This window comes from Canis aureus, chromosome 19, assembly GCF_053574225.1.
Source record: "Canis aureus isolate CA01 chromosome 19, VMU_Caureus_v.1.0, whole genome shotgun sequence".
In the NCBI taxonomy this organism is placed as follows: Eukaryota; Metazoa; Chordata; class Mammalia; order Carnivora; family Canidae; genus Canis; species Canis aureus.
The window spans coordinates 36,188,179-36,214,936 of record NC_135629.1 but is presented as its reverse complement, the minus strand read 5'-3'; the positions used below and the strand labels follow the sequence as shown (position 1 = coordinate 36,214,936).

The 26,758-nt window shown below is 39.0% G+C and overlaps 1 protein-coding gene across 6 annotated transcripts in view; it reads left to right on the top strand.

Annotated features, from left to right (window-relative positions):
- CACNA2D3 (calcium voltage-gated channel auxiliary subunit alpha2delta 3) overlaps positions 1-26,758 on the top strand; it is an 832,272-nt gene that overhangs the window by 802,244 nt on the left and 3,270 nt on the right. For 4 of the 6 annotated variants that reach the window (XM_077858494.1, XM_077858493.1, XM_077858495.1 and 1 more), the window contains one exon: positions 26,583-26,700. In XM_077858494.1, coding sequence (XP_077714620.1) covers positions 26,583-26,700 — 118 coding nt within the window. The remainder of the gene's footprint in view (positions 1-26,582; positions 26,701-26,758) is intronic. The other 2 variants (XR_013357842.1, XR_013357841.1) reach the window with 1 other exon arrangement.

Below are 26,758 nucleotides of genomic sequence, written 5' to 3'. Positions count from 1 at the left end.
ACAGTTCACAGGGGGTGAACAATCTTAAGTGAGCTGTGAACCAGGGCTTCAGGAAAACCTGCACAGAATCTACCCAGACATCATTGGCATCTTTGGGAGGAAGAATTTTAGAACTTGTATCCCAGGATCTTGAAGAAAGCAGGTAATACCTCCCTGTAGGAGGGTGTGCCCAACTATAAACAGAAGCCAGGATGCAGGAAGTCAGTCATTGCCATCAATTTAGAAAGAGAAGAAAGTAAACAGGAATGGATTTCTCCAGATTACCGCCACAGTGATTTTTAAAGGATGAGAAAATTAACTGCTTGGTGTATCATGGCAGACATTTCCCCTCTCATTTTAGTGTATGTTTTATTTCTTTTTCTAAATCATCTTCCATGATGTCACTTTCCTCTTCTGATGTAGTCTTTCTTTTTCCTCTAACATTAAACATATATATATTTTAAAGCAAAAAACTGTAAGGTACAACCCTGCTGCTTTTAGATTAAAGTAAACATATTTTATTAAATGCATTCATTTATGTAATAACTTGTTCTCTGTGCACACGTGTGGTGACAGACACTGTGGTGAGCACCCAGGATTTAAAATCATGTCAGGGATGCCTGAGTGGCTCAGCGGTTGAGCATCTGCCTTTGGCTCAGAGCGTGATCCCGGGGTCCTGGGATCGAGTCCCACATCGGGCTCCCTGCGTGGAGCCTACTTCTCCCTCTGCCTGTGTCTCTGCCTCTCTCTCCGTGTCTCTCATGAATAAATAAATAAAACCTTTTTTTAAAAAAATCATGTCAGATGGACTCTTGCCCTTGAGTTTGTAACCTAGTTGAGAGACCTTCCTGAGCAGTCATTGCATCCCTGTAACAATTTATTTTGCCTAATTTTGAAGACTTTCTTTCCCTCTCACTAACATCCATAACAAAGTAGTTGCTTCTAAAAGTTGTGCTATTTTGTCCAAATAGACGTGAAAACCTTAAGCAATCAAATTCTGTTGAAGTTGAACAATATGGTCGTGGTACCTAGAAGAGTCAGAATAAAATCTATACTAGGGTCTATGAATGTGCCCATTTTCTTTTAAACCTTTTATTCCACGCCCCCCCCACACACACACACCTTAACCTATTAAGGTGATCATACCAGTTACCATTTTTCAACCTACAATTTTTTTAATGTTTGGGCTTCTTGAGGCATGTTTGTCCACTGAGTTTAAGAAGTGATATATGGGGATCCCTGGGTGGCTCAGCAGTTGAGCGTCTGTGGCTTGGAGCACGATCCCGCTCCGGGGATCGAGTCCCGCATCAGGCTTCCTGAGAGGGGCCTGCCTCTCCCTCTACGTGTATATCTTTCTCTCTATCTTTCATGAATAAATAAATAAAATCTTTTTAAAAAAATAAGAGGTGCTATATATCCATGTATGAATTTGTAGTCACAAATATGCTATGAAATGCTGTATGTATACATGTAAGTATTCATCTACAGGCATTCAATAAAATGCTGTATATGGACATATGAATATGCATCTACAAGCATGAAATTAAGTGATGTATAAGCATATAGGAATATTTAGAGATATGAAATGTGGTATATGCATATATTAATATGCATTCACAAGTATGAAATGCTGTTATTCCTTATTCCTCTTATTTTATTTTTTCTTAGGGAGAAAGAAATAGAGGGAGGGGGAGAGGGAGAGAGGATCTTAAATAGCTCCATGCCCAGTGCAGAGCCTGATGCAGGGCTCAATCTCACAACCCTGAGATCACAACCTGAGTTGAAATCAAGTCAGATCCTTAACCAAGTGAGCCACCCAGGAGCCCCCTTATTCCTCTTAGAGAGTTAGAATTCATGTTAGCCTGTTTAAAAGCTCTGAGAAATCCTACAGTGAACAAAGCTATTGAGCTCTTTTTTAAAAAATTTGTTTACTTATTTTTATTTTTTTAATATTTTATTAATGACATAGAGCACACAAGCAGGGGGAGCAGCAGGCAGAGGGAGAGGGACAAGCAGACTGCCTGCTGAGCAGGGAGCCCCAAGCGGGGCTCAGTCCTAGGGTCCTGAGATCATGATCTAAGCTGAGGGCACTCAACTGGCTGAGCCACCCAGGCACCCTGTTGAGTTCTTTTTAACCAGAAATTCACCAAACCTTCATCAATATTTGGCAAAATTATTTCATAAAACCCATCTTGAGAAGCTACTCTGTTAGGTTCATTCCCATTCTGGACTGTGTGAGAGAGAAGTCTGTCATGACTTTTGAGATATTTTTAAGATGATGCCTTGGACATAATGCTAAGATAAATGAAATAGCCAAGATGCTGCATATATATACTGAATATGTAAATATTAGTATATGGACGCAGCTATGAGGCCGGGAGGTTTTGTAGGCTAGCCTAGAGCATGTGTCGGAGAGGATGGAGTCAGCAGCTGTCCAACTGGGTTTGTAAAGAAGAAGTGCTACTCTTGGCTGTTTAGTTAAAAAGAACAGAAAGGAGGGACATGTTGGCTACACTGAAAGATTCTTCTAGCACCTTCCCAAAATACATTTCTTGAAAATAGGACCATAGGGAAACTTAAAAGAGGCATAAGCATTCATCACTCCACCCTAGAATCCAAAGCACAGTGAGTGCCAGAGCCAGGGCTTTCTTGACCGTGTCCATCTTTAGAAAATGCCCCAGTGTGTGGTACTGTGGCTTTCTTTTTATTTGTCACAAGTGATCATTTACACATTGACTAGAGGGAAAACATGTAGAACATGCCAGAGTTCAGAAAAAAACTAGACACATAAATCTTTTTGACCTTTTAATGCTCACTGGTAAAGACTAATTTTTAAGCTTTTTCAATGGTAGTATGTGATAAACATGCAAAATGAAGAATTATCATATAATGGACCTCATGTACCTAGGACACAGTTTCAACAATTACCAGTCTTGTTCCGTTTAACCCCATCTACCTGCTTCTTATGATTATTAAATCATTACTAGTACTGCTATTATTATTTTGCTAGAGTGTTTTAAAGTGAATCCCTGACATATTTTTTTCATATGTAAATGCTTTAGAGTATTAAGAGTACATCTCTTCCATAAAAGGCCTTTGAAAAAACTTCTTAACCACAATGCCATTATCACACCTCATAAAATTAATAGTAATTCTTAAATATTATCTTTACCCCATCTATATTCAAGATTCACCAGTTGTTTCAAAGTGTAATATGTTATTTTTGTGTAAGTGTAAAAGTCAAAAAAATAGAAAAGTTATTTTTGCTTTATTTGAAGCAAGATCACATGAATTGCATGCATTGCCTTGGGTTGTGAGGTCATTTGTCCTATAGGATGTCCTATATTGTGGACTTGACCAGTTGCTTACTGGGGTGTTAACCAGGTTCTCTTTTCCTGGTAGTTTCTGTAACTGGTGGTTAGATGTCGACCCTTATTAGACTCTAATCAAATTTTTTTTCAGTGAGACTACTCTATAGACAGTGCCATGTACTTCCTATTACGTGATATCAGGAAGCACACAGGGCCACAGCATTCTCCCACTAGTGATGCTGAGATTGATCCTCGGGTTCATGAGTCAGCCTGACTCTGTCAAGTTGCCCTCTGTCTCCTTTAGGTGCTTTTGGATACACTGACGATCCATTTCTGAATCCATTATTCCTCCAGAAAATCGGAAAATAATTAGAAAATGGTAATCCCGCAGTCTTTTCCAAATGATTAATGATTTGGTTGCCAAAACATATAATTTGTACTGATAAAGGCAGGATAAATGCTTGATTCTTTCCCTGTATCAATTTTCAGACGCCCACAGTCAACAATAATGACTTGGTGCCTTAACAACTTTCAATAATGAGCAAGTTTTCTTTTTAAGTAACATACAACAAACTTAAAGACTTAGATGTATTTAAATGTGTTTTAATCCTTTATGGACTTCAAATCATTTTGATATGCAACTTTTTTTATCTTTGGCCTGTGGGAGCCCCTTCAGTTTGATGCCTGTGTTGTTTGTGACAAGACCTCATTAGGCTTTGATAGTTTCCTTCGATTCTGCATAACAAGATATTCTGGGCTTATTTTGTACATTTTATGCTTCAGATCTGGAATCAGCTATTTTCCAGGGAGGCTTGGTTCTGTTTATTGGGTGATATTATTTAGAGACCACAGTCTAGGCCCAAGCATTCAATTCCATGGCTTTGCCAAAATTTTCTAAGTCTTTTCAGGAGTAAGAGCCAGGAAATATATATCTGTTTAGAAAGAGGAAATAAATCCAGAGCTTCTATGAATCATTCTGATTCCAATTCAAAATTGCATGATTTTTAATTAGCTACTTTGATTTACTCTTATTTTTTTATTTACTCTTATAGTGAAAGTCTCAGTCCCTAGCCACATTAACATATTAATCATCTGCTTAAGCTACAATATACATAAAATTACTTTGAAATAGCAATACCAATATTATTGCTAACAATAGCATGACTGTGTGTTGTTTAAGAATTCTTTGTGGTCTTTTTTTTGTTTTGTTTTTAGGCTAGATCCCAAGATGGAATTAGTATGAAAATACTGTGTGTTAAAGTCAGTGGAAATGCTTCTTTTCTTTATGTGGTAATGCCAACAATTTCATATACAATAAGGGATTTTGTTTTTCATTTGAAGAAGATTGCTTGTTTTTTGTTTGTTTGTTTAGTTGTATAAAATGTGCTCATGGTATCAAGGTCATGACCATGGAATGATGCAATACAGAGGCACTTCACTTCCATCCTCAATTCTCTACCCATTTTTTCCCTGTCCTGATTGGGAATCATTTTTATTAGCTCTTGGTTTAACTCTTCACTGTTTTTATTTTTAAATATAAGGGGAAAAAAAGAAATGTAGTCAGATTTTTCCCCTTCTCTCACCAAAAAGAAGCATAGCGTCTATACTATTTGGCACCTAAGTTTTTATATTATATATGCTATAGATCTTTCTTCATCAGTTTGGGGAGTGAGACCTTCCTCATTCTTTTACAGATCTGCTTAGTAGGAATCTGTTGTGTGGATACAGAATTTTATTCAATCTTCTGTTGATTGACATTTGGATGGTTCCCGGTCTTTCCTTATTATGTATGGTCTTGCAATAAGTAGCTTAACACATATACAACTTAACTTTTTTATCATATATATATCAAATAATATATATCATATATCAAATAATATATTTTTATATTATTAAATTTATTAAGACTTCTATGAATACTTAGGGATGGATTCATAGAAGCGGCATTGCTGGGCAAAAGGATAAATGTGTGTGTAATTTTCTTTAGATATTACTAATATTCCTTAGAATTGCCTTATATATTACCTTAGATATTTCTCATGGAAATTGTATACTTTTGCCTTTCTTCCGGCAAAATCTGCGAGTACCTTACTCTTTAGCCTTGCCAATGAGATTACTGTCAAACTCAGATTTTTTTCCTCAATCCATGAGAAAAGTGTTTTCATTATAGTTTTAATTTTAATTTCTTTTATTAGAACTGAGATTTGCAGAAATATTATTTGTAGGGGCACCTGGGTGGCACTGTTGGTTAAGTGTTTGACTCTTGATCTTGGCTCAGTCAAGCTCAGGGTCCTGAGATTGAGCCCTGCAAGAGGCTCTGCACCCAATGCAGAATCTGCTTGATTCCTTCTCCCTCTCCTTCTGCCCCTCTCCTCACTCGTGCTCTCTCTCTTTCTAAAATAAATAAATAAAATCTTTTTAAAAATATATTATTTGTAGCAAAATATGTTGCAAATAATTTTCCAAGGTTTGTCTTTTGCCTTTTTCAAGGAATCTTTCCTTTTATTTTTTAAAGATTTTCTTTATTGTTCATTTTCTATTTCATCGATTATTGTTTTCATCTTTATTTTTATTTTCTCTGGTTTTATATGCTTTTTTGTGTGATTTCTTAAAAGCCTAGATCATTATCTCTAGATCATTTTTCTTCTCTAATATAAATATTTAATCTATAAATTTCCCACTAAGAATGATAATAGCAAATATGAAATGTTGCCTTTTTACTGTCTTCTAGTTAAAAATATTTTCTACTCTACATTATAATTTTCTTTTTGCCTTATATGTTATCTAGAAGTATCCTACTTAATTTTGCAAATATATGGGGCGTTTTTAGATTCTTAATATTTTGTTCCTACTTCAGTTCCATTGCAGTTAGATATTATATTCTGTATGATTTCAGTCCTTTTAAATTTATTAAGACTCATTTTATGGCTTCACATATTGCTATCTTGGTAAATATTTTACATGCACTTAAAAAGAATGTGTATTTGGCAATTTCAGGTTGGAGTATTCTCCTTTCATTCTGTAAATTTTTATTTTGTTATTTTGAAGTTCTGTTATCAGCTGTATGCACTTAGGATTTTTATGTGTTTTTGATGAACTTTGTTATTTTCTTTAGTAGGAAGTAGCCACCTTCATTGCGGTGATATTCCCCATTTTTGTCTAATGTTAATATATCCCAAACCAGCTTTTTTCTGCTTAGTATTTGCACATTGTATCTTTGACCATCTTTTTACTTTAGAGTCTGTGATTTTTTAAATTTTAAATGTACCTCTTGGAAACCTAGGCATTTTGGTCTTGCTTTTTAGTTCTTTTGTTGTTGATCTTTATGGTATATTTTACTGCATTCACATTTTTTAATTTACATATGATAAAATTTGCCCTTTTTGGCATGGAGTCCTCTGAGTTTTGATGAATACTTACAGTTTTATATCTACCATCACAATCAAAATGTAATGGCTCCATCACCCTAGAAAATTCTTCTGAGGTGCCTTTTGTTGTCAACCCATCCCCCAAGCACAGCTCCTGGCTAATAGGGATCTGTTTTCTATCCCTATAATTTAGCCTTTTCCAGAATGTCATATAAATGAAATCATACACAATGTAATTTTTTCAGTCTGCTTTCTTTTACTTAGAATAATGTAATTGAGACTTATTCATGTTATTGCTTGTATCAGTAGGAACTGTTTATTATTGAACAATATTCCATGGTAGGGGTAAACCATATTTGTTTATCCATTCTCTGGTGTAGGGACATTTGGGCAGCTTGGAATTTTTAGTGATTATAAATAAAACCACTATAAATATTCACATATAGGTGTTTTCATGGACATAGTTGTCATTTCAATTGAATGAATACCTAGCAGTCAAATTGCCGGATTGTATGGTAAATATATGTTTAATTTTGTAAAAAATCACCAAACTGTTAGAAGGTGGCTGTATCATTTTGCTTTCTTGCCAGAAGTGTATGGGAGTTCCAGTTGCTTCCCATCCTCGCATGCTCTTTTTTTTGTCGTTAATATTTATTTATCTTTATTTTAGCCATTCTAAGAATAGCATAGTAGCATCGCATTGTGCATTAGCATTATCCTAATGAATGATGATTTTAGGCTCCTATACATGTGCCTACCTTCCATCCACATATTCAATAAAAGGTGTGTTCAAATGTTTTGCCCATTTAACAAAATTGGGTTGTTTTTTTACTGTTTTGAATGTTAAGAATTTTTTGTATATTCGAGCTACAAGTCTTTTGTAGCAATATGTGATTCGAAAGTATTTTTTTTAAGATTTTATTTATTTATTCAGAGAGAGACACACACACACAGAGAGAGAGAGAGAGAGAGGCAGAGACATAGGCAGAGGGAGAAGCAGGCTCCATGCAGGAAGCCCAGTGTGGGACTCAATCCCAGGACTCTGAGATCACACCCTGAGCCAAAGGCAGATGCTCAACTGCTGAGCCACCCAGGTGTCCTGAAAGTATTTTCTTCTAGCCTATGGCTTGGCTTTTCCTTTTCTTAACGATGTCTTTCACACAACAGAAATCACTTGATTTTGTTCAAACCCCAGTAGTCGATTTTTAAAAAGGGACTGTGCTTTTTTTTCATATCTGAGAAATCTTTGCCTAACCCAAGATCACAAAGATTTTCTCTTATACTTTCCTCTAAAATTGTAATGCCCTTCAGCTTTACACTTAGGTCTGTAATCCATTTTGAATTATTTCATACATGAGAAAAGGTACAGAGTAAGGTTCCTTTTTTTTGTTTAAACAAATATGGATATCCAATTATTCCATTATCACTTGTTGAAGAGAATCCTCACTCCACTGAATTGCCTTTGTACCTTTTTAAAAATCAAATGACTCTTTGTGTATCCATGTCTGGACTCTAGATTATTCAGTGTATCTATGTCTGGACTCTATCTTTTCTCCAATGTTGTGGCATTATATTAAATCTTGAAATCAGGTAATAAGAATCCTTCACCTTTTTTTTTTTCTTTTTCAAAATGTCTGTGTCTATTCTAGTACATTTGCCTTCCAATGTAAATTTTGAAGTGAAATGATCAGATTCTATTAAAAAATCCTACTTGGATTTTGTTTGAGATTGGGTTGACTATATAGTTCAGTTTGAGAAGAGTTAACATTGTTATCCTACTTACTCTTCCAATGAATAGATATTGTGTATCTCTTCAATGATTTAGGTTTTCTTTGATTTCTTTCATCAGTGTTTTAATAGTTTTTAGCTTACAGATTTTCAAATGTTTTGTTATAATTATATCAAAATATTTCCTGTTCTTCTGCTGCTATGTTAGGTGAAACTTTTTTCATTTTGATTCCTAACTCTTTGTTGCTAGTATATAGAAATATGATTGGCTTTTCAGATTGAGCTTGCATCCTGCCACATTGATGAACTAATTTGTTAATTTCTACTTACTTTTTCTGTGGCTTCTTTAGGATTTCCTGTGTAGACAAATGATGTCATAAGTGCATAGAGACAATTATATGTGTATACCTTTTATTCCATTTCTTGCCATATTGTCCGGGTTAGGTCCTCCATAGTGATATTGAAGAGGAAAGTGTGAGCAGACAAACTTGTCATATCATATCACAGAAGGAAAGTATTTAGAATTTTATCATTAGGTCTGGTGTTAGCTATTAGCCTTATTAGATGCCCTTTATTAGGTTGAAGAAGTTCCATTTTATCCCTAAGTTGTTCTCATGAAAGGATACAAAGTTTTGTCAAAAAAATGTGTCATCCTTTTACTATAATCATATGGTTTTCCTAGTTTAGTCTTATAGTATATTGCACTGATTTCTAAATCTTGAGCCAGCTTTGCATTCCTGGGGTAAACCATACTTGGTCAATATTCTTTTTGTATATTACTGGATTCAAATTGCTAATATTATGTTGAGGCATTTGTGCTCTATGTTAATATGGTCTAATGTTGTGTCATGTCCTTTTCTTGTAATATTGTTGTCTGGTTTAGGTATCAGGATAATTCTCATCTTATAAAAAGTTGTGCGAAATGTTCTCTCTTCTTTATATTCTAGGGGATTTTGATAGTCTGTAGTATTTTTTCTTTAAAAAGTTTGTTAGAACTTCCCAGTGAAAATTTCTGGGCATGGAAATTTCTTTGTAGGAAAATTTTAACTACAAATTCAATTTCTTTAACCAATATAGCACTACTGATGTTATCTACTTATTTTCAAGTGAACTTTGGTAGTTTGCATCTTTTAAGGAATTTGTCTAGTTCATCTTTGTTGTAAAATTTAAGGACATGCTATTTTTTTTTTGTATTCTCTTATTACCCTTTTAATATGTATAGGGTTTACTGATGTTTCCTTTTTCATAACTGATAGTTTTAGTTTGTGTCTTCTCTCTTTTCTACATGATAATAGAAATAGAAAAGATTTATTAGTTTTGTAGACCACTTCAAAGAGCCAGCTTTTAGTTTTATTGTTTCTCTATTGGTTTTTGTTCTCTAGTTTTCTTACTTAATCTTCCTTGTTTTGAATTTTCTCCTCTTTTTCTAGACAGCTTCTTGTGACAAAAACATAGATTATTGATGTAAGAATTTTCTTCTTTATAAAATAAGCATTTGTTACTAGAAATCTTCCTTGAAGCACTTGTGTAACTGTATCCCACAGATATTTACTTGTAATAAATATTTATGTGTTGTGTATTTTATTTTTCATTAAATTTAAAATATTTTCTCATTTTCCTTGCAGCTTCCTTTCTGACCTTAGAGTTATTTAGAAGTGTGTTATTCAATTTCAGAATATTTGGGGATTTTCCAGAAATGTTTCTGTCATTGATTTTGGATTTAATTTCATTATGCTTTGGGAACATTCTTTGTATAATTTTGATTCTTTTAAATTTGCTGAGATTTGCTTTCTGACCCATAAGATGATCTAATTTGGTGAATGTTCCATATGCACTTGAAAAAAATAGAGAGAGAGTGCAGTTGTTGACTGGAGTGTTCTAAATATGTCAATTAGGTAAAAGTATTTTCTATATCTTTACTGAATTTCTGTCCACTTACTCTATTGCCATCAAGAGAAGGATGTTGCAGTCTCCAGCTATAATTATGGATTAGTATTTTTCTTTTCAGTGTACATTAGGTTTTGCTTCATGTATTTTGACATATTTGGTTGTTAGGTACATACACATTTAGGATTGTTATGACTTTTGGTGAATTGACTTAATCATTTTGTGATGTCCCTCTTTAAGCTTATAAGATTCCTCCAGATATACTGGAGTATACTTTGATATTAATAAAGCTATCCCATCTTCCTTTATTTTGGCAGTTTTATGGTATATCTTTTTAAATCTCTTCACTTTGAGCTTATCTGTGTGTTTATAATTAAAGTGAGTTTCTTGTAGACAGGATATAGTTGGCTCCTACATTTTTATCCAGTATGTCGGTCTCTATTTTTTTTAACTGGTGTGCTTCAGTTAATTAATTAATTAATTGCAGTTTTTATTTTAATTCCAGTTAGTTAACATATGGTATTATATTAGTTTCAGGTATACAATATAACGGTTCAACAGTTACTGCTTCTTCACATGTATAGCAAATTTTGCACACTGGATATTGTGGATTATGCATTTTAAATGCCTTGGGTTTTGTTACCCTCCTCTGGAAATGTTAAGTTTTATTGTACTATATACATACATTACCAGTGGATCACTATGCTCTTTTGGTGCCTTGGTTTTAGGATTTCTTAGATGACTTTATCTCATTTTTCCCCCAACTCTGGGATATAGTATTTACTGCTTAAAACTTTTTGCCTTGGTCATCTATAGACTTGACTATACTAGTTAAAAATGGTATACAGGTGTCCCCCTTGGTTAACTGAACATTCAGATTTTTAAAATTTTGGGGTAGCTGGGTGGATGAGTCAGTTAAGCATCCAGCTCTTGGTTTCCACCCTGGTTATGATCTTGGGGTCCTGGGATAGGTTCTCACATTGGGCTCTGCACTCAGTGTAGAGTCTGCTTGTCCCTCTCCCTCTGCTCTCTGTCTCATAAATAAAATCTTTCTTAAAAAGAATTTTTAAACGTTAACTGTTTTTGAGTCTAAACAACTCTTTTTCCCTTTTATAGGAAAAATCTGCTTCCCTTTAGAGTTGGTAGTAGAAGAGGCTAAGGGAGAGAGAAATGGTGATTACAAATGACCCAAGTTTGTTATCTCAGGCTGGAGAAATTAAAGAGGGTTGTACAAGGTGGAAACAATGATGTGGTTTTAGAATGTTAGATTGGGAAGGGAAATCACTTTTGAGATAGGAAAACTAAGGTTGAGAGGGGACAATAGATGACAAGTACATGGTTTGCTTAGTTTCACATGGAAAGCTTGATTCAATTCCACTGACTTTTGAACCAGTCAGCTTTCTGTTAGGTCCCAGCTCCTCTGTTTTATTCCTCCACTATATTTCATATTGCTATTCTCTGTGTAGATATGGGAGATTAGTTCTGATTTTTGTTCTGGGAGACTTTTTTCCCCCCTCTGTGGTGGAGTATATCACCAATCATCACAAAAATTTATGTGAACACCAATGTTTAAAATTGAGAACATTGCCTTTCATACAGTGTTTCTGGAATACATCTGTCTTTCTTGAAATTTCCCTATGGCTGTAGATTCCCATCTCAGTACTTGTACTCTTCAAAATGAAAAATCTTGCTATTTTGTGATAAGAGACTATTGAATAGGCATGGGAATTGTTACCATTGGCCTCAGAAGTTAGATCAGAAAATACAGCATAGTACGTAATTTCTCTGACTTTCTCTCTAGAACATTGATTCAAAACTACAAGATAAGAATTTGGAAAGTTTAGGGTCAGAAAAGAAGGACATGTATTCATCCTTTATTTCAATCAGTGAAAATGTATTGATCTTCACCTGTAGACCAAGCAGTTTTAAAGCTGATATGATAGTGGGATTCAGAGAGGCTTCCTTGATGGCACTCACTATAAGGATATATAGTTAAACTGGGTACATGAAAGACAACAGCAAGACTACTAAACTAAGGAAGTATTTCCATGTTTTTTCAATTAATGATTTTGGAGAAACTTCACTCTGATTTTATTATTTCTCGTAGTTAGCAAGTGAGATTATAGAGCAAAATGCTGATCACTGAGACTTAGTTTTCTAAATATTCATGTCTATAGTCTAAAACATTGAGAGTTATTATTCCATGATTCTTGATTCTTATTAAAATGCAATTCCTGGGGTGCGTGAGCACTCAGTCAGTTAGGCATCTGCCTTAGGCTTGGGTTGTTATCTCAGGGCCCTGGGATTGAGCATTGGGCTCGCTCAGCAGGAAGTCTACTTCTCCCACTCACTCTCCCTCTGTGCTCTCCTCTCTTTCTCAAATAAAAAAAAAATTAAATGGTATTCCTACTCATTTTAGAAAACGGAACAGTAGAAAAATGTATGAAGACAAACGCAAAATCAAATGCAATCTCACCACTTAGAACTGAGGCAAAGAAGTTATATGCTTAAACTCTAAAGCCAGGTGGCCTGGATTTGAATCCCACCTCCATGTCGGATTAGCCTAATAACCTCTGGGGAGTTACCTAGTTTCTTCATCTGTAAACTGGGGGTAAGGAGAAATATTTAAATAGTGCTATATTTCCTTCTAGTCTTTTTCTTTATCTATACAAAAGTGGACCCATGCTTAGCCTAATTTTTTCTTGCCCTTAATTTAGTATGCTGGACAAAATGCTTTTTTCATATAATGCAAGATGTCCAACTTTTTAGAAAACAAGCATTGATGGTCAGAGTCTGACTTTGCCAGATCACTTAAAATTAGATATTTAATTTCCCAGTGAATTCTTTATGCCTTTGAGTCTATTCAGGCCTCCTGGTGGTTCATTATGATGCTGCTCATCACCTTCATTTACTAAAATGAAGGTGATGATTCACGTGGGAATTGTGGAAGACAGTATAAGTTAGGGAATGGAAAATTATAACTGTGAGCCCAAGGTACTGTTCAAATGGCCCTTGAAGATCTAGGGACAGAGTCTCTGCTCTCAGCTTACCAGTGAGTTGTTGCATTCCTACTTTCTCAACACTTTTCCACAGGAGATCTTATTGTTCAGTGGGTAAGATGGCAGTCTGTAAAGTCTGACTCCGGGCCGTGGCTCTGAAAGCTATTACCTGTGCTATCTTTAACCAAGATGGGTCCAAATTACTTAAGTTCCTTAAGCCTCAGGAATGGCATCACCTGGCTCATGGAGCTGTGCAGTTTTCAGTAAAAGACCGTCCCTCACTGCACAGAGTTTAGTGCTCAGTTAGAGGTGGATGCCGATGACTGGGTTGGTAGTAAGGATGATGATGCTGGTGATTAATTCTAGCGTAATGGTGAACCCAAAAGTTTGATACTTTGCCATTCCATGGGTTTTCGTATTTGGAAGCGTTAACATCTCGGAGCTTGCATAAATGAAGATGGTAGCTCCCTGAGCTGGTGTTAGGATTAAAGGGGACTGCATGAGAAAGTGCTTGGCACAAGGCAAACCCTCTATACATGTTAGCTCTCACTTTCATTATTTATAACAAAAGACACTATTAGTTCCAGTGAAAATATTTAATAAATTCCTTACTCTTCTTTGGGTTTAGAAAAAAATTGTTCATGCCATAATTAAAAGGATTTACTGGAGACCCTAGTACAAAAACAAAAACAAAAACAAAACAAGATTAAGGTTTGAAGGAGCTCTGGTTGTTAGTTCTTCTGAGATTCTCTTCTTCTAGTATGAGAAAAGCAAACTGGGTCCCTCTTGCCTTTGATTCTCTGGGGATCTTCCACCCATACTTCAAACACAAAATACCACTCCTTGTCACCTGCCTTGTGCCGATGATGCCAAAGAGCTTCCTGCCAAAGTTGTTTTTTGGCTCTGGGTGGGCACCAGAAATCTTAACAAATCCTTGGTGGGGCTGAGGAAGAGTGAAAGTCATTGTTATGGTTCTTTTCGATTCATTCCATCAGCAGTATGATAAATACCACCACCATGGGATGCTGTGCCTTGCAGACAAAGCACCCTTGGGATTTTTGTGTGGTCTCCTCATCAGCAAGTCACAAATGGCATGCCATAATGTGTCCATTGTGTATATTTTTTTAATAAGTAAGTATAACAAAGACAATACGCGTGTTCCATCTAATCTCAGCTCTTGACTGTGAAAACATAGCACATTTCTTATGCCAGGGAAATGGAACAAGGGAAGCCTACACCAGTCTGGTTCCTGGCAGGTCATCCGAAGTATGCTTGATGGGAACGAAGCTGAGGGCTTCTGGTTTCAGTTCCCTAAAGCCTAAGTTTTCTAACTACAATTCAATCAGGCAGCATATTGATCATCATAAGGAATTTAGGTGTGCGTCACCTAGTATTCTTTCATTATAAATAAAAGAAGGCTCCACTCAAGCAAGCTTAAACAATAAAGTGATAAATTGAGATGCAGGCTTCAGGTAAGGCTTACTCTAGTTTGTCACCAAGATGTGGGTTTTCTCTTTGCATTTTCTAGCAGACACTTTCATTCACAAGCACAGGAAAGCTGCCAGTGGCTCCTAAGGCTGAAAGCTTTCTTGTTCTCCTGTGTTGGGAGTAGAGATAAGAGTTCTAGATTTCAGTCTCATTGGAAAAACTTAGGTCCAGTGCCCACCTCTGAACTAGTCACTTTCTTCAGGGGAAGGAATCAACTTTTTAGGCTCAGGTAACATGCCTGGGCAGGACTAGCTCTTCAGAAGCACCTGGGCTGCCTGGAGGAAGGGTGGATTCCTGAACAGAGTAGGATATTGGTATCAAAGAAGGGAGATTAGATATCAAAGAAAACTGCTTTAGAGCACTTGGGCAGGGCCCTCTTTTTTCTGAAATCAACCAGAAGCAAGAAGGCTTGGATCTTGCAGAGTCCCTAGAATTAGCCATTCTGGGCTGCGTAAACTTTGTACTGTGTTCTGTATAACTCATTTGCCAGGGAGCTTGTACTACTTTGAATTATATTTTTTATCTTTGTTTTTCCATCATTACTCAGTGAGCTTTAGAACAGAGCCAGTGCATAGAAAACAAAATAAAGGTCTGTGTCTTGTTTTCAGAAATCTAATAGGAAACAAAACCATTTGAATTAAAAAAAAAAAAAAAAAAAAGAAGATGGCTCCCTGTCTGGTTATCTAGAAGGACAAAGGAAGAGGATAAAAGAGGGAAGGAGCTAGGGAGGGAGAAGGAAAGAAAGGAAGAAAAGACACTAGCTGGCTCACTGATGGTATTGTATTATTGAGTAAATTGTCCCTCCTACCACCAACCCTAGAATAAGCTATATCAAGGGCCCTGTGGGGAAGCAACAACTAGATGTCCAATTAACTCCTACATTTTGAAACATCTGCCTTTGTAACTTTTGATTTGAGCTCCTATTGGAAAACATTTTTTTTCTTTGTTTATGCATGGCTTATTAATGTGTTTGTCCTCTGACACCCACAGGGGCCTCTTGAATCTCATTTTTAGCTGCCCTAGAGACTAACTTCCATGTATTTCCCTGAGTTACCAAAAGAGAAATTTCTTTTTCTTTTTCTTTCTTTTTTTTTTTTTTTTAAGATTTTATTTATTTATTCATGAGAGACACACAGATAGAGGCAGAGGCAGAGACACAGGCAGAGGGAGAAGCCGCCTCCCTGTAGCGAGCCTGTTGCAGGACTCCATCCCAGGACCCAGGGATCACTACCTGAGCCAAAGGCAGAGTCTCAACCACTGAGCCACCCAGGTGCCCCTCAAGAGAACTTTCTACAGATTCCATAGCTTGCAGTTTACAGACCATTCCAAATATTGCCTGGAGGAAAGTGTATATCCTTCTGTCCTTTTCCAGTTGGTGATACAAGGGTAATAAAATGGCTCTGAGCATCTCGTTCCAAAGTGCATATGGAAGTACGTGTGTCCTACATGGATGACACAGGTATGCATAATATATCATGGGAGAATGGAAGGCATCCTTCCTTAAGAGAGAGAGTTCTTTATGGAGAAGACAACATTCAGTAAGTCTTTTAGAACTGAAACAATGTTCTCTAAGGGCGGGGAAGAGGTTGCTGCAACACTCAGAACCTTGCTGGTTCCTAAGCCAGCAGCAACAGCACTACCTGGGAGCAGGTGAGAAAGGCCGAATCATGGACCCTGCTCTAGATCCACTGAACAGAATCTGCATTTCAACAAGATCCTCCTGTTAGGTTTGAGGAGCACTCCTTTAGATCAATAGGGTCCCAGCCTTTACAGCACATTTGAATCACTTGAGTAGCTTAAAAAAATACACGTGCCTTGGCCCTACATCCATGATTCTAATATAATGTGTTTTATGTGTGGTTCAGGCATCAGTTGGAAAAACAAACAAACAAACAAAACAAGAAGCTCCCTGGTTGATTCTAATGAGCTCCATCTGGGTCTCAGCACTGAGGGAGGAGAAGCATGGCAGTAAGCATGCCTGGGTGTTGGGAAGGAAGGTGGCTTAGGGGTTGGAGCAGTTGAACACATCATGCTGGAGAGAGCCCGCTGAGATTATACAGGATCTTGTTTGCTTCCCTCATGTGCACAGCACAGGGTAGATGCTAAGGGAGCCGTGGAAGGGTATAAAGAAGGGGGTGGAGTGGTCAGCCTTGCATTTGGGAAGTACTATACCACCTCAAGAATGGAGAAGTGCTTATGGCAGGAAAGGCAGTTGAAAGGTGTGCCAAAAATGAGACATATTATTGGGAGGGCCAGCTACAGAACTGGAGACCCCATGAAAATGTGGGCTACACCTTCAAAAAGCAGGAAAAAAAAATGTCATTAGAGGTACCTAGAAGGTAAAAATATTTTCCTTCTTTCTATGGTCTCCCTTGACATGTCATGATATTTTTTATTTGCTATTTAATCTTGTGCTCCCTCAGACACAGACCCTCAGAGGCAGTCCCGGGTCCTGCCCCCATCATTCAGGGATGTGCAGCCCAGTGGCTTCTGGGTGCTTGCTTCCACTAATCACTGGACTGAGGTGCCATATCCTACTTGGAGAAATAGGTAAAGAATGCAAATTTAAAGATAAAGTTAAAAATTTCAAGAGAAGGGATACCCTGGGTGGCTCAGCAGTTGGGCGGCTGCCTTTGTCTCAGGTTGTGATCCCGGGGTCCAGGCTGGAGTCCCTCATCGGGCTCCTGCGAAAGGCCTGCTTCTCCCTCTCCCTATATATCTGCCTCCCTCTCTCTCTCTGTGTCTCTCATGAATAAATAAATAAATAAATCTTTCAAAAAAAAAATGTCAAAACAGTACTGCAGAGTGGTAAAATCCCTAAATGGTGAGCCCTTCTGAGTGTAGGCCTCTGCATACCACACTGGTGCTCGTCCATAAGGCTGGCCCTGGGCCATGGCAGATGGGAGGGTGGGCTTGAGAGGTATCACGGGGATGGTGAAATCAGGGTATGGTGACGTTCAAAGAGGACCATGCTGAGAATCACGTCAAGATCTCTGGCTTGTGTGACTGATAGGCAGTGGTACTGTGAAGAGATCCAGGGAAACAGGCATTAATTATTGGGACTGGGATCCAGGGCAACTTTCAGGTACCTGTGAATTCTCCCCTCGTTCCAACATTTAATCATCCCTCTTGTCTCTGGTTTAATTGCATGTACTGGCATAGCCAGAACAAGGATGAATAATGGTGGGGACAGTGAGCCTCTATGCCTTCTTCCGACTCTAATTAGACAGCTCTGAGCTGTTTATACTGAACCTGATGCTAAATTTGGGTCACAATCAAGTGCCTATTTCTGTTCTCCTTAAGATTGTTTTCAGGGTAAGATTTTGGTTAAATGTCTTTTAGGCACCTACAGAACACAACACACGGCACTGGTCCTTTTCCAACTCCAAACGAGGTATCTCACATGAATAGACTTTAGGGGAAGTTGTGAACAGATGTCAAGTGGGAGTTTCCTTGTAGTTCTGGGTTGAGGTGAGGGCAAAGTGATGCTAGGTACCAGGTTCTAAAGAGATTGCCAGCCTTTCAACTCACACTAGAGTTGGAAATCGTCCCCCTACTCCCCACCCCCTAACCTATTTGAGGATAGACAACTGGCCCACTTTTTGTCTTCCATGTGAACATTGATGAAGGGCCTAACAGGAAAGATACTGGGGTTCATGGAAAGAGGTGCTTCCCTCCAGGGGCTGCTGTTTCCTGCTGGGAGCCAAATGGGCAGAAGAAGAATGCTCCAAGACTCTTCTATATATGGGGGGTGCCCGAAGTAGGGCAAGTCCAGCCCTGGTCAAATGTATGCTAGGGAACAGATGTACTAATATGTCCTTGTGTCTGTCTGAACAGGGCAAAGAGACCTGGAAGGAAAGCACAAAGGTGGGAGAAGGGGTAGCACTGAAATGGCCTATGTCTGGGCCAGCAAAGATCTGTGTTTCCCAAGGGTCAGGTGGGCAGTGTGGAAGAGAGCTGTCATCTTCCTTAAATCCAACAAGATGGCTGCTCTCCGGATGGACCTCATCCAGTCTACACATCAGGCAAGAAGTTTGCAGTAACTGCTGCTGGTAGTGTGTGGGTGGCCCAGTTGGGGCAAGTTGAGGAGCTATGGGTCCTCTGAAGAACCCATCATAGCCTCAGGAGAGAGCCAGCATTTGGATGCTGGGCTGCACAGGAGGCACCAAAGGCCAAGCTGTGTTGTAAGAAGACAAGCCATGATGAGACTGTTGCACTGCAGCTGGGTAATTACTGAAGCAGCTAGAAGCTAGAAGCTTGTAGAAAAAATAATGTAGACCTTTGAACTTGATATGAAATCAGAGTAGGCAACTAGCCTGGCCTAACTGTACTAACGTAAAGTTGTCAGAATGTTCTGGAATCTCTACAAGATATCATTTCGAGATGAAGAAGCAGGAACTCAAGATAGTAGGCTGGAAAACAGTCAAAAAGGAAGGAGGGAAGGAATCGTTTCATGCTTCTATTAAGTCCTGACAGTTCTGGGGGGTGAGCAGGTGAGGCACTGCTATTTATTCTTTTATGTTCTTTGGACTGAGGATGAATAGGTGCTGGAGCTCCCCTGCACCTCCCCCCTCCCATGCTGTTTGATAGAATGGCTGTGGAGTTATGCCAAAACACATCATCAATATTTAATTTCTAGTGTAAATTTAAATAGTCACCAAATGTTTGCTTCCCCCCATTCCCCCTCCCCGCCTCCACCACTGCCACCAAGTTATGGGTCTGGGTCAGTGTAGGGCATTTGGGAGCATGTTGAGGGAAGACAGGTATCTTTCTCCCCCTAAAGAGAGTAAGATCCCATTGGAGAACCACAGTTATGTGCCCAGCCCACCTGGAGAATAGTACTCCAAAGGACAGGATCAGAGCTGAATTGATATAAATCCCCTGTGACTTACTCATTGTCTTTTATTTTATGTTAGGATGAAATCTGAGAATTTCAAAATGGTGAAAAAAAATCTATAAAGGGTAAAAGACTTCAAAATATTTTTTAAAGAGGCTTTCCCGCCCCAATCATTTGTCAAGCCACCATTCTGTACCTAATTAATAAAGGACAAGCCAACCAAGTTCTCCAAATGTTTGTCGTGGGGCCTCTGGGTATCTGATCCCGGTCCTCCCGTTATGCATGTTTGTCCCGGGAGCGCATTAGGGCATTAGGGCAGCGGCGTGATCGCGTCCCTCATCTGGCCACCAAAGCCCCTCTTAGCGGAGAGCGCGCGGCTAACAGGCTCTTGTCAGGGGGAGGCCGTCTTGAAATCACATCATTCTCCCCCCACTAGTCCTTCTCAGGCTATATCCAGTGGAAAAAGGAGGACTGGGTTATTTCAGTTCCGGCAATGGACACATCAGAATTGCCTCCCTCTTCCCTCCTCTTTCCCTGGAGGACCTAATTTATTTCACGCATTTTGACCTATCCCTGCTTAGAGACGGCCCGTGATGCTCTGCTGAGGCATTTCCCTGCTGCCTTTTTCGGCCCCCAGGCAAACCCAGGCCACAGCTCCTTGCACAATGATGTCAGTCTGGCTGCGGGGCCCAGCTGGATGGAGGTGTGTTTTATGAAGTTCAACCCTGCACCCTGGGCCATAAATACACGTTGTGCACATAAATGTACAGCTAACATTGCCCAGACCCCTCCGAAGCACCATGTTAATAAGCAGACAGTAAGTCTTTAAAATATGGAAAAGCAGTTAATCTTTCCGCTGGCAAATCCTTTGTAGGGGGTTGTTTCCCTCCGCCTCAGGATAGCTGCGTGCAGGGCTTTTCATCTCCTAGGATTTGGGGCGAAAAGAGAAGTTTGCTGCTGGGGCTTCATTGAGAGCACTTGGGGGGCCTTCTCCTAAGAGAAGAAATGTGTTACCCTCGTCCTTAAGCGAGGAATCGCTCTGGGTCTGCCCTCGAACAAGAGCGTGGATGATTCCCACACCAGACAGCAGGTCTGCTGCCCTGCACTGGGAGGCCCCCCGCCGTCGGGGCCGCAGAGGCTTGCAGGCTGCCCCTGGTACTCCAGAAGGTACCCAGCCTCTTGTTCCCCCACCTCTAACATGGGCCCAAGCGTGTCGTGCTCATGCAGCTTCTGTAACGGTGGACTTACCCTCTCTTAGTCCCAGTTTTCTCTTGCAGAAGAAGAAAGGCAGTACTCAGCCCTCAGCATCACATCCCATCTTATAAATGTTTGAAAGATCCTGGAGCACATGTTCCTTCTAAAGAACTTCAGTGTTACAGATTAAGTTCATTTCTATTGACAGGTATGACCCCCCCACCCCACCCCCAGTCAGTTTCCTCCCTTCCTTCCAGCCTCTGGCCTGCTCCCTGGCTCCCCCTCCCCCTGATGACTTGGTGGAAGGACCAGACTTAAGGGGTGGGGGCAGCAGACAGAAGGTGCCTCGGGCCCATACAGGCTTGCTTCTTGGGGGAGAAAGCAAGTTTGAAGCTTGCCTCCGGCCTGCTGGGCAACTAGGACTTTCATCCGCGCGTCTCAGGCAGAGAATAGGAGTTGCCAGTGGGTTGATTTAAGGATGACATAAGTGAGAGCTCTCAATCTGGAGATGACATAATCTGTGCCTTATAAATATTTCATTTTATTTGGTACTTTCATTTCTTCTTATTGCTAGGAAGACACTCCATATGCTCTGTTTTGTGTGTTCGGCTCACATGCGGTCTGCTTATTTAGTACATTTAATTCTTTCTGTGACTAACGTGAGTCATGCATTGCTTACTGATTTGCTATCCCTAACACATCTGATACACCTTATCCACCCCACTTATTTTTCTTGTTCTCTGTAGCAGAATTTAATATTCTTAGATGAATATTTCTAAATATGCTTAAATAGTCATACTTTATTACAGTTTTGGGACACTGCTTTCTCACTTACTGTGTCTGGGGTATTCTTTCCGACAATAAACAACCTCCTTTCCCCTTTCATCTGGTGCCAACTAGACCACAGAATGGACACACTGTTGCTTGCTTAGTCCTTCCTCTGTTGATGGGCTTTGAGGTGGATTTTTTTATTTTTTCTCTTCTCAATGAACAGTTACCAAGGGTTACCAAGTCTTTGCACCTGACGTCTTAGGTTCCTGAGCAGGAATATCTTACTGAGAAGTGAAACTACTGAAAAAATAGGATCTCCATGACTTCTGCTGTAATAATAACAGATAGTTCTCCTCGTGGCTATAAAAGTTCACTTGCCCACCAATAGTGTAGAATGATGTTTACTGCTTCAGATGCCGTCCTTTGACATTGCCATAGATTAAATGTTTGCCAATCTGCTAGTACAAAGTGCATGTCATTACTTTAGTCTCATCTTAACTTCTCTTTTAACTTTTAGTGAGATTGAACCCCCCTCTATGTGTCAGGTGTCCATCTGTGTTTCCTCTTCTACAAATCCTCTCATGGGTTTTGATACTGGTGAGGGCACACGCCTTGGCTTTGCTTCCCTTTTCCTAAAACTAAGTTTATGCAATTGTGCAAACTATTCTTTGAATTTACTCTTCTGAACGACTCTTAGGATCATTACCTCGAATTCCGTCAATCAAAAATCCCAATAAAATCTGTTTGAATTCCTTTGCTTAAATTAAGGGGCCATTGAAAGAGAAATGGAATCTTTTGTAGATAAGTGCTCTTTTCTACAGCCATCTTACTTTTCCCCAATTCTTAGATTGTCTTTTTAAAAGTTTGGTCATTTTCTTCAAAAAGAAGTCTTTTACTAGATTTTTTCTTAGGCATTTCATAGTCATTATTGATACTTTCAATGGTTCTTTATTACATAAATATTTTTTTCCATCAGTTATTGCCTGTGTCCAGGGAGAGGTGGTGGTTTTTTATATGCTGATTATGTAACTGGCCAGTTCGCTGACTTCTTTTATTCTAGTAGTTGGTCAGTGGGTTCACATGGATTTTCTGTGAACACATTCATATCTGTTCTTTGGGTGACTTGGTTGCATTCACTTGTGGGTAGATTCTCAATGAGCATTTCAGGTTTTTTTCATGGCCACCGGTCTGCTTGTGTTTTTACAGCTTGGCCAAATGTTGATAATTTATACTTTATCCCCAAAGGTGTGTTTGCTCTAACTTTCCAAATTATTTGCCATGGCATACATAATAGCCACTTAAAATGCTTAAATGCCTCTGGATCGTTTGGGTTTTAATGTGACTTTGTGACTTCTTTCTTTTGTGCCAAAGGCTGATTTATGTCAATGTTCTTTTAAACCAGAGTTTGGTTCTTTCAATTATCTTCACGGTTTTATTTGCATTTATTCTTTCACTTTTATCTTTATAAATTCCTTTTGTCACTGAGTCAGCAAATATTTGCTGGGAATCTGCTCAGTTCCAGGCACAGCTCTTGGTGCCGGGGATAACAGAGAGCTGCGGCAGATGGATGCAGCCTTCCTCCCATGGAAACTGTAGTCTCTGGTGAAGGGTGGACAGGGAACAAGTAAGGAGGAAGCAGAGGCACAAGAGACTGAGAAAAAAGGGAGTCAGATCACTGGGTCCTTGACCAATTCAGTGGAGTGGAGGGGACTACAGAAGAATTGCAGGGGATTTGTGAAAGAAGGAGGAGTGCGGGGAAGTGGACAGATTGCAGAGAATTCTTTTTAGGAATTGTGCTATGAAAGAGGACAGAGAAATAAGGTGCTAGCTGAAGGTGAGGTCAAGAGGAGAGTTTTGTTTTTTCTTGAGGTGGGAGATGTGACGGCATGTTTGTGAGCTGAAGGTGGACGAGGGGAGCTATGCACTGGTCACCCCTCATCCCCCTTCCATCAGCCCCATCGTTGGAGAAGCCTGAAAACTGGCTTTGGAGAGAGGCGTCAGTACTAACCCAGGGTGCCAGGGGGAAGACCAAGGGTAGGGGCACAGGTGCAGGCTTGTGTTCTTATTTTTTCCAGCTTCTCCATCCAAAAACTTAGTTCATTCATTGGCAAACTATTTTTCCCCAGTAAATATATTTAAGGTCATACTGCACAGATTTGAGTCTGGGCTGTTCTTAAGTTGTCAAGAATTAATTGAATGTGGTTTTTTTTTCCATTTTTAATTTCCACTGTTTATATATTTCTTTTTTTTTCACTGTTTATATATTTCTTGCTATTAATTTCTAACTGTACCCTACCCGAAAAGAATATGTCAGTGATGCTTTCTCCTCTTTGGAATGCATTACAGTTTCCTGTGTTTGAATATAGTGTATATTCTCTGTTGTTCCAATATGAATAATTTTCACTCCATTTTTAAATAGATTATGTGTTCATCAATCACTTGTGCCATTTCTATCAGTTTGTACACCCTGATCGTAAAAGTTTGTATCTTATCTTATTATACTACTATACTGCTTTTCAGTATGAACTATTTTCTTTATTACATTTAATCATTTCCCTCTGAATCTTTATAGAAGAACACTACTAAACCTGTCCCTCTCTTGTTGTTAGCATTTTTCTGGTGTTTTCTTGTCCTCTCATGTCATTCTGTTTTAGGTGTGTCTCCTTACAAACAGCATAATGCTGAGGTTTTTATTTAAGAGTCCCTGCCTTTTTTTAAAAATCAATTTTGTTTTTGAGTTTCTGCCTTTTAATGTGTGAATCTAACCAACAGACATTAATTGTGATTGGTAATAATTTTACCTTCTACCAGCAGTTGTGTGTGTGTGTGTGTGTGTGTGTGCACGCACACATGTGTGTTATTTACCATGCTCTCTTGGGTTAATCAGATTTTCATTCTTCAGTTTATGTTCAGTAATTATTCTTAATTTTTCTACCTATATCTCCAGTTTGTTAGAATCTGTTTTCCTCTGGATTCTGACATACTTTTTATTTCCTTTTCTCCATTCCCTCAAAACTTTAAAAATGTTGCTCTGTTTTCTTCATCTTAAGTCCCCCTTTGAGAAGTGTGTGTCATTCTCATTCTTCCTTAAGTAATTTGTTTCTAGAGAAGCTTTTAGGATTGGTCTGTATCCTTGATGATCTGAAGTTTCGTCATGAATGGGTCCTTCTAATGAAAAACAAAGTCAAAATTTTCTTCAATTGGGAAATATTCTCTCCCTTTGGAGCCTTTATTTCGTATTTTAATATCTTTTTCCTTCATTGGCCATCTGTTAGATTCATTTGGCTTAATATTCTAGTCAATCATTTGTTCTTTAAAGAGTTGTATGATCTCAGTTTCACTTTGCCGTTGAGACTATTAACTTGCCGCCACTATGGAAATCATTGGTTCTCTGATGAGCGCCATCTCAGGTAGGTTATTTTTATTCTGATAGGCATAATCCATTACAAAGAGGCCACCTACTAGAGCAATGTTATTGCAGAGGTGAGAAAGTACCTAGTGCTAAAAGGAGGAGGTAAAGCCAACAATTTTAAAGTCTTAGTCAGTCGGCAAGGTTGAATTTTTTTTCTCAAGCCAAGTAGAGTACTGGAGAAGAGTGGGAGGTCAGAGAGTCCATGTTCCAGAGAATTGATGGTGGTATAGGCATCGAGGAAACATCTTTGAGCAAAGGCATGCCTTGTTCCTGCTATGGATTTTTTTTTAAAAGATTTTATTTATCTATTCATGAGAGACACAGAGAGAGAGAGAGAGAGAGGCAGAGACACAGGCAGAGGGAGAAGCAGGCTCCATGCAGGGAGCCCAACGTGGGACTCCATCCCGGGTGTCCAGGATCACACCCTGGGCTGAAGGCAGTGCTAAACTGCTGAGCCACCCAGGCTGCCCTGGATTTTTTTTTTTTAAAGGAACATAATTGCAGGATCTTATATAAATAGGCATCAGGTATTTGTAGACAAGAAACCAGCTGTGTTATAATCTCTGAGCCATCCTTGGATAAGGATGAGAGGTGGTAATAGATAAAAATAAGAAAGGTAGTCCTTTCTCTTCTTTATAATTTCCCACAAAACAGAAAGATTCTTCTTTGTTGTCTGATTTTAGTAAGCTGTGGTGATACACTTTAGAGAATAGAACAAATTTGTTGAAAGATGAAAGAAGGTAAAACTTAACAGAGAAATTGACTACTTTGTTATGTTACAGTCTATCTCATCCAAATGAATGGAATTCAGTGAAATGTCATGAAAAATTATATGACAGGGGTCTAGGTTTGGGGCTAAACATTTAGCTAATCTGTTTGCTCTGGAATAATGTGAGATTTTGTTCTCTAATTTGCTTCTCCAAAAAGTCAGTAGTATTTCTTGTTCCAGGAGTGTTTTTATGGTGGCGTTACTTTGTCATTTCACCGTGTCGGGTGATGAGAGAGCAGGTGCCCTTAGGCTTACTTCCATTGGACTAGCTGTCCTGATGGATCCAGATGTCAACGCTGCCATACAGCCTGAGCAACTGCACACATGGCCTCGGAACTGTGAAACTCCTATACAACCAGCATTAATCTCACACAAACATTGTACTTCTATTATGGGCAGACATTGTGCAAAGCGGAACAGGGAAGGCTCTAGAAAGTTCACTTCATTTGGGGAAGAGAGAGACAAAGAATATTGCATGTAAACTGGGAGAAGGAAGTGAGGCTTGGAAAAGCCTGACTCCATAGCCTTGGAAATTGGGAGGAAATAGCCAATCTGACTCTCTTGTTTTGTACGCATAACACACCAGTCTTCCCACGTGAGTTTTATGAGCTGTATGTAGCTGTAGCCATAGGTTATAAACTGTTGTCTTTTTAGTGAAGCTTAACATCTAAAAATGAAGAGCTGCATGCAAGGAGGCAACTTTAGTAGTAAGGCAGTCTCTGAAAACTGTTTTCCAAAATATTAGAGGAGTTAACTCCCCAGGGGAGTTTTCCTCAGGATCTTTGACTTGACAGATGGTAAATGACCATTCACTGTCTCTGTGCTTCATGTTCTAACAGGTCCTTTGTCATCCAACAAATTCCAAGCAGCAATCTGTTCATGGTGGTGGTGGACAGCAGCTGCCTGTGTGAGTCCATGACCCCCATCACCATGGCGCCCATTGAAATCAGGTATATCCTTTTGTGCGTAGGTCCAGCCCCTGCTGCGGAAGCTGGTAAGGGGGATGGACAGTAAG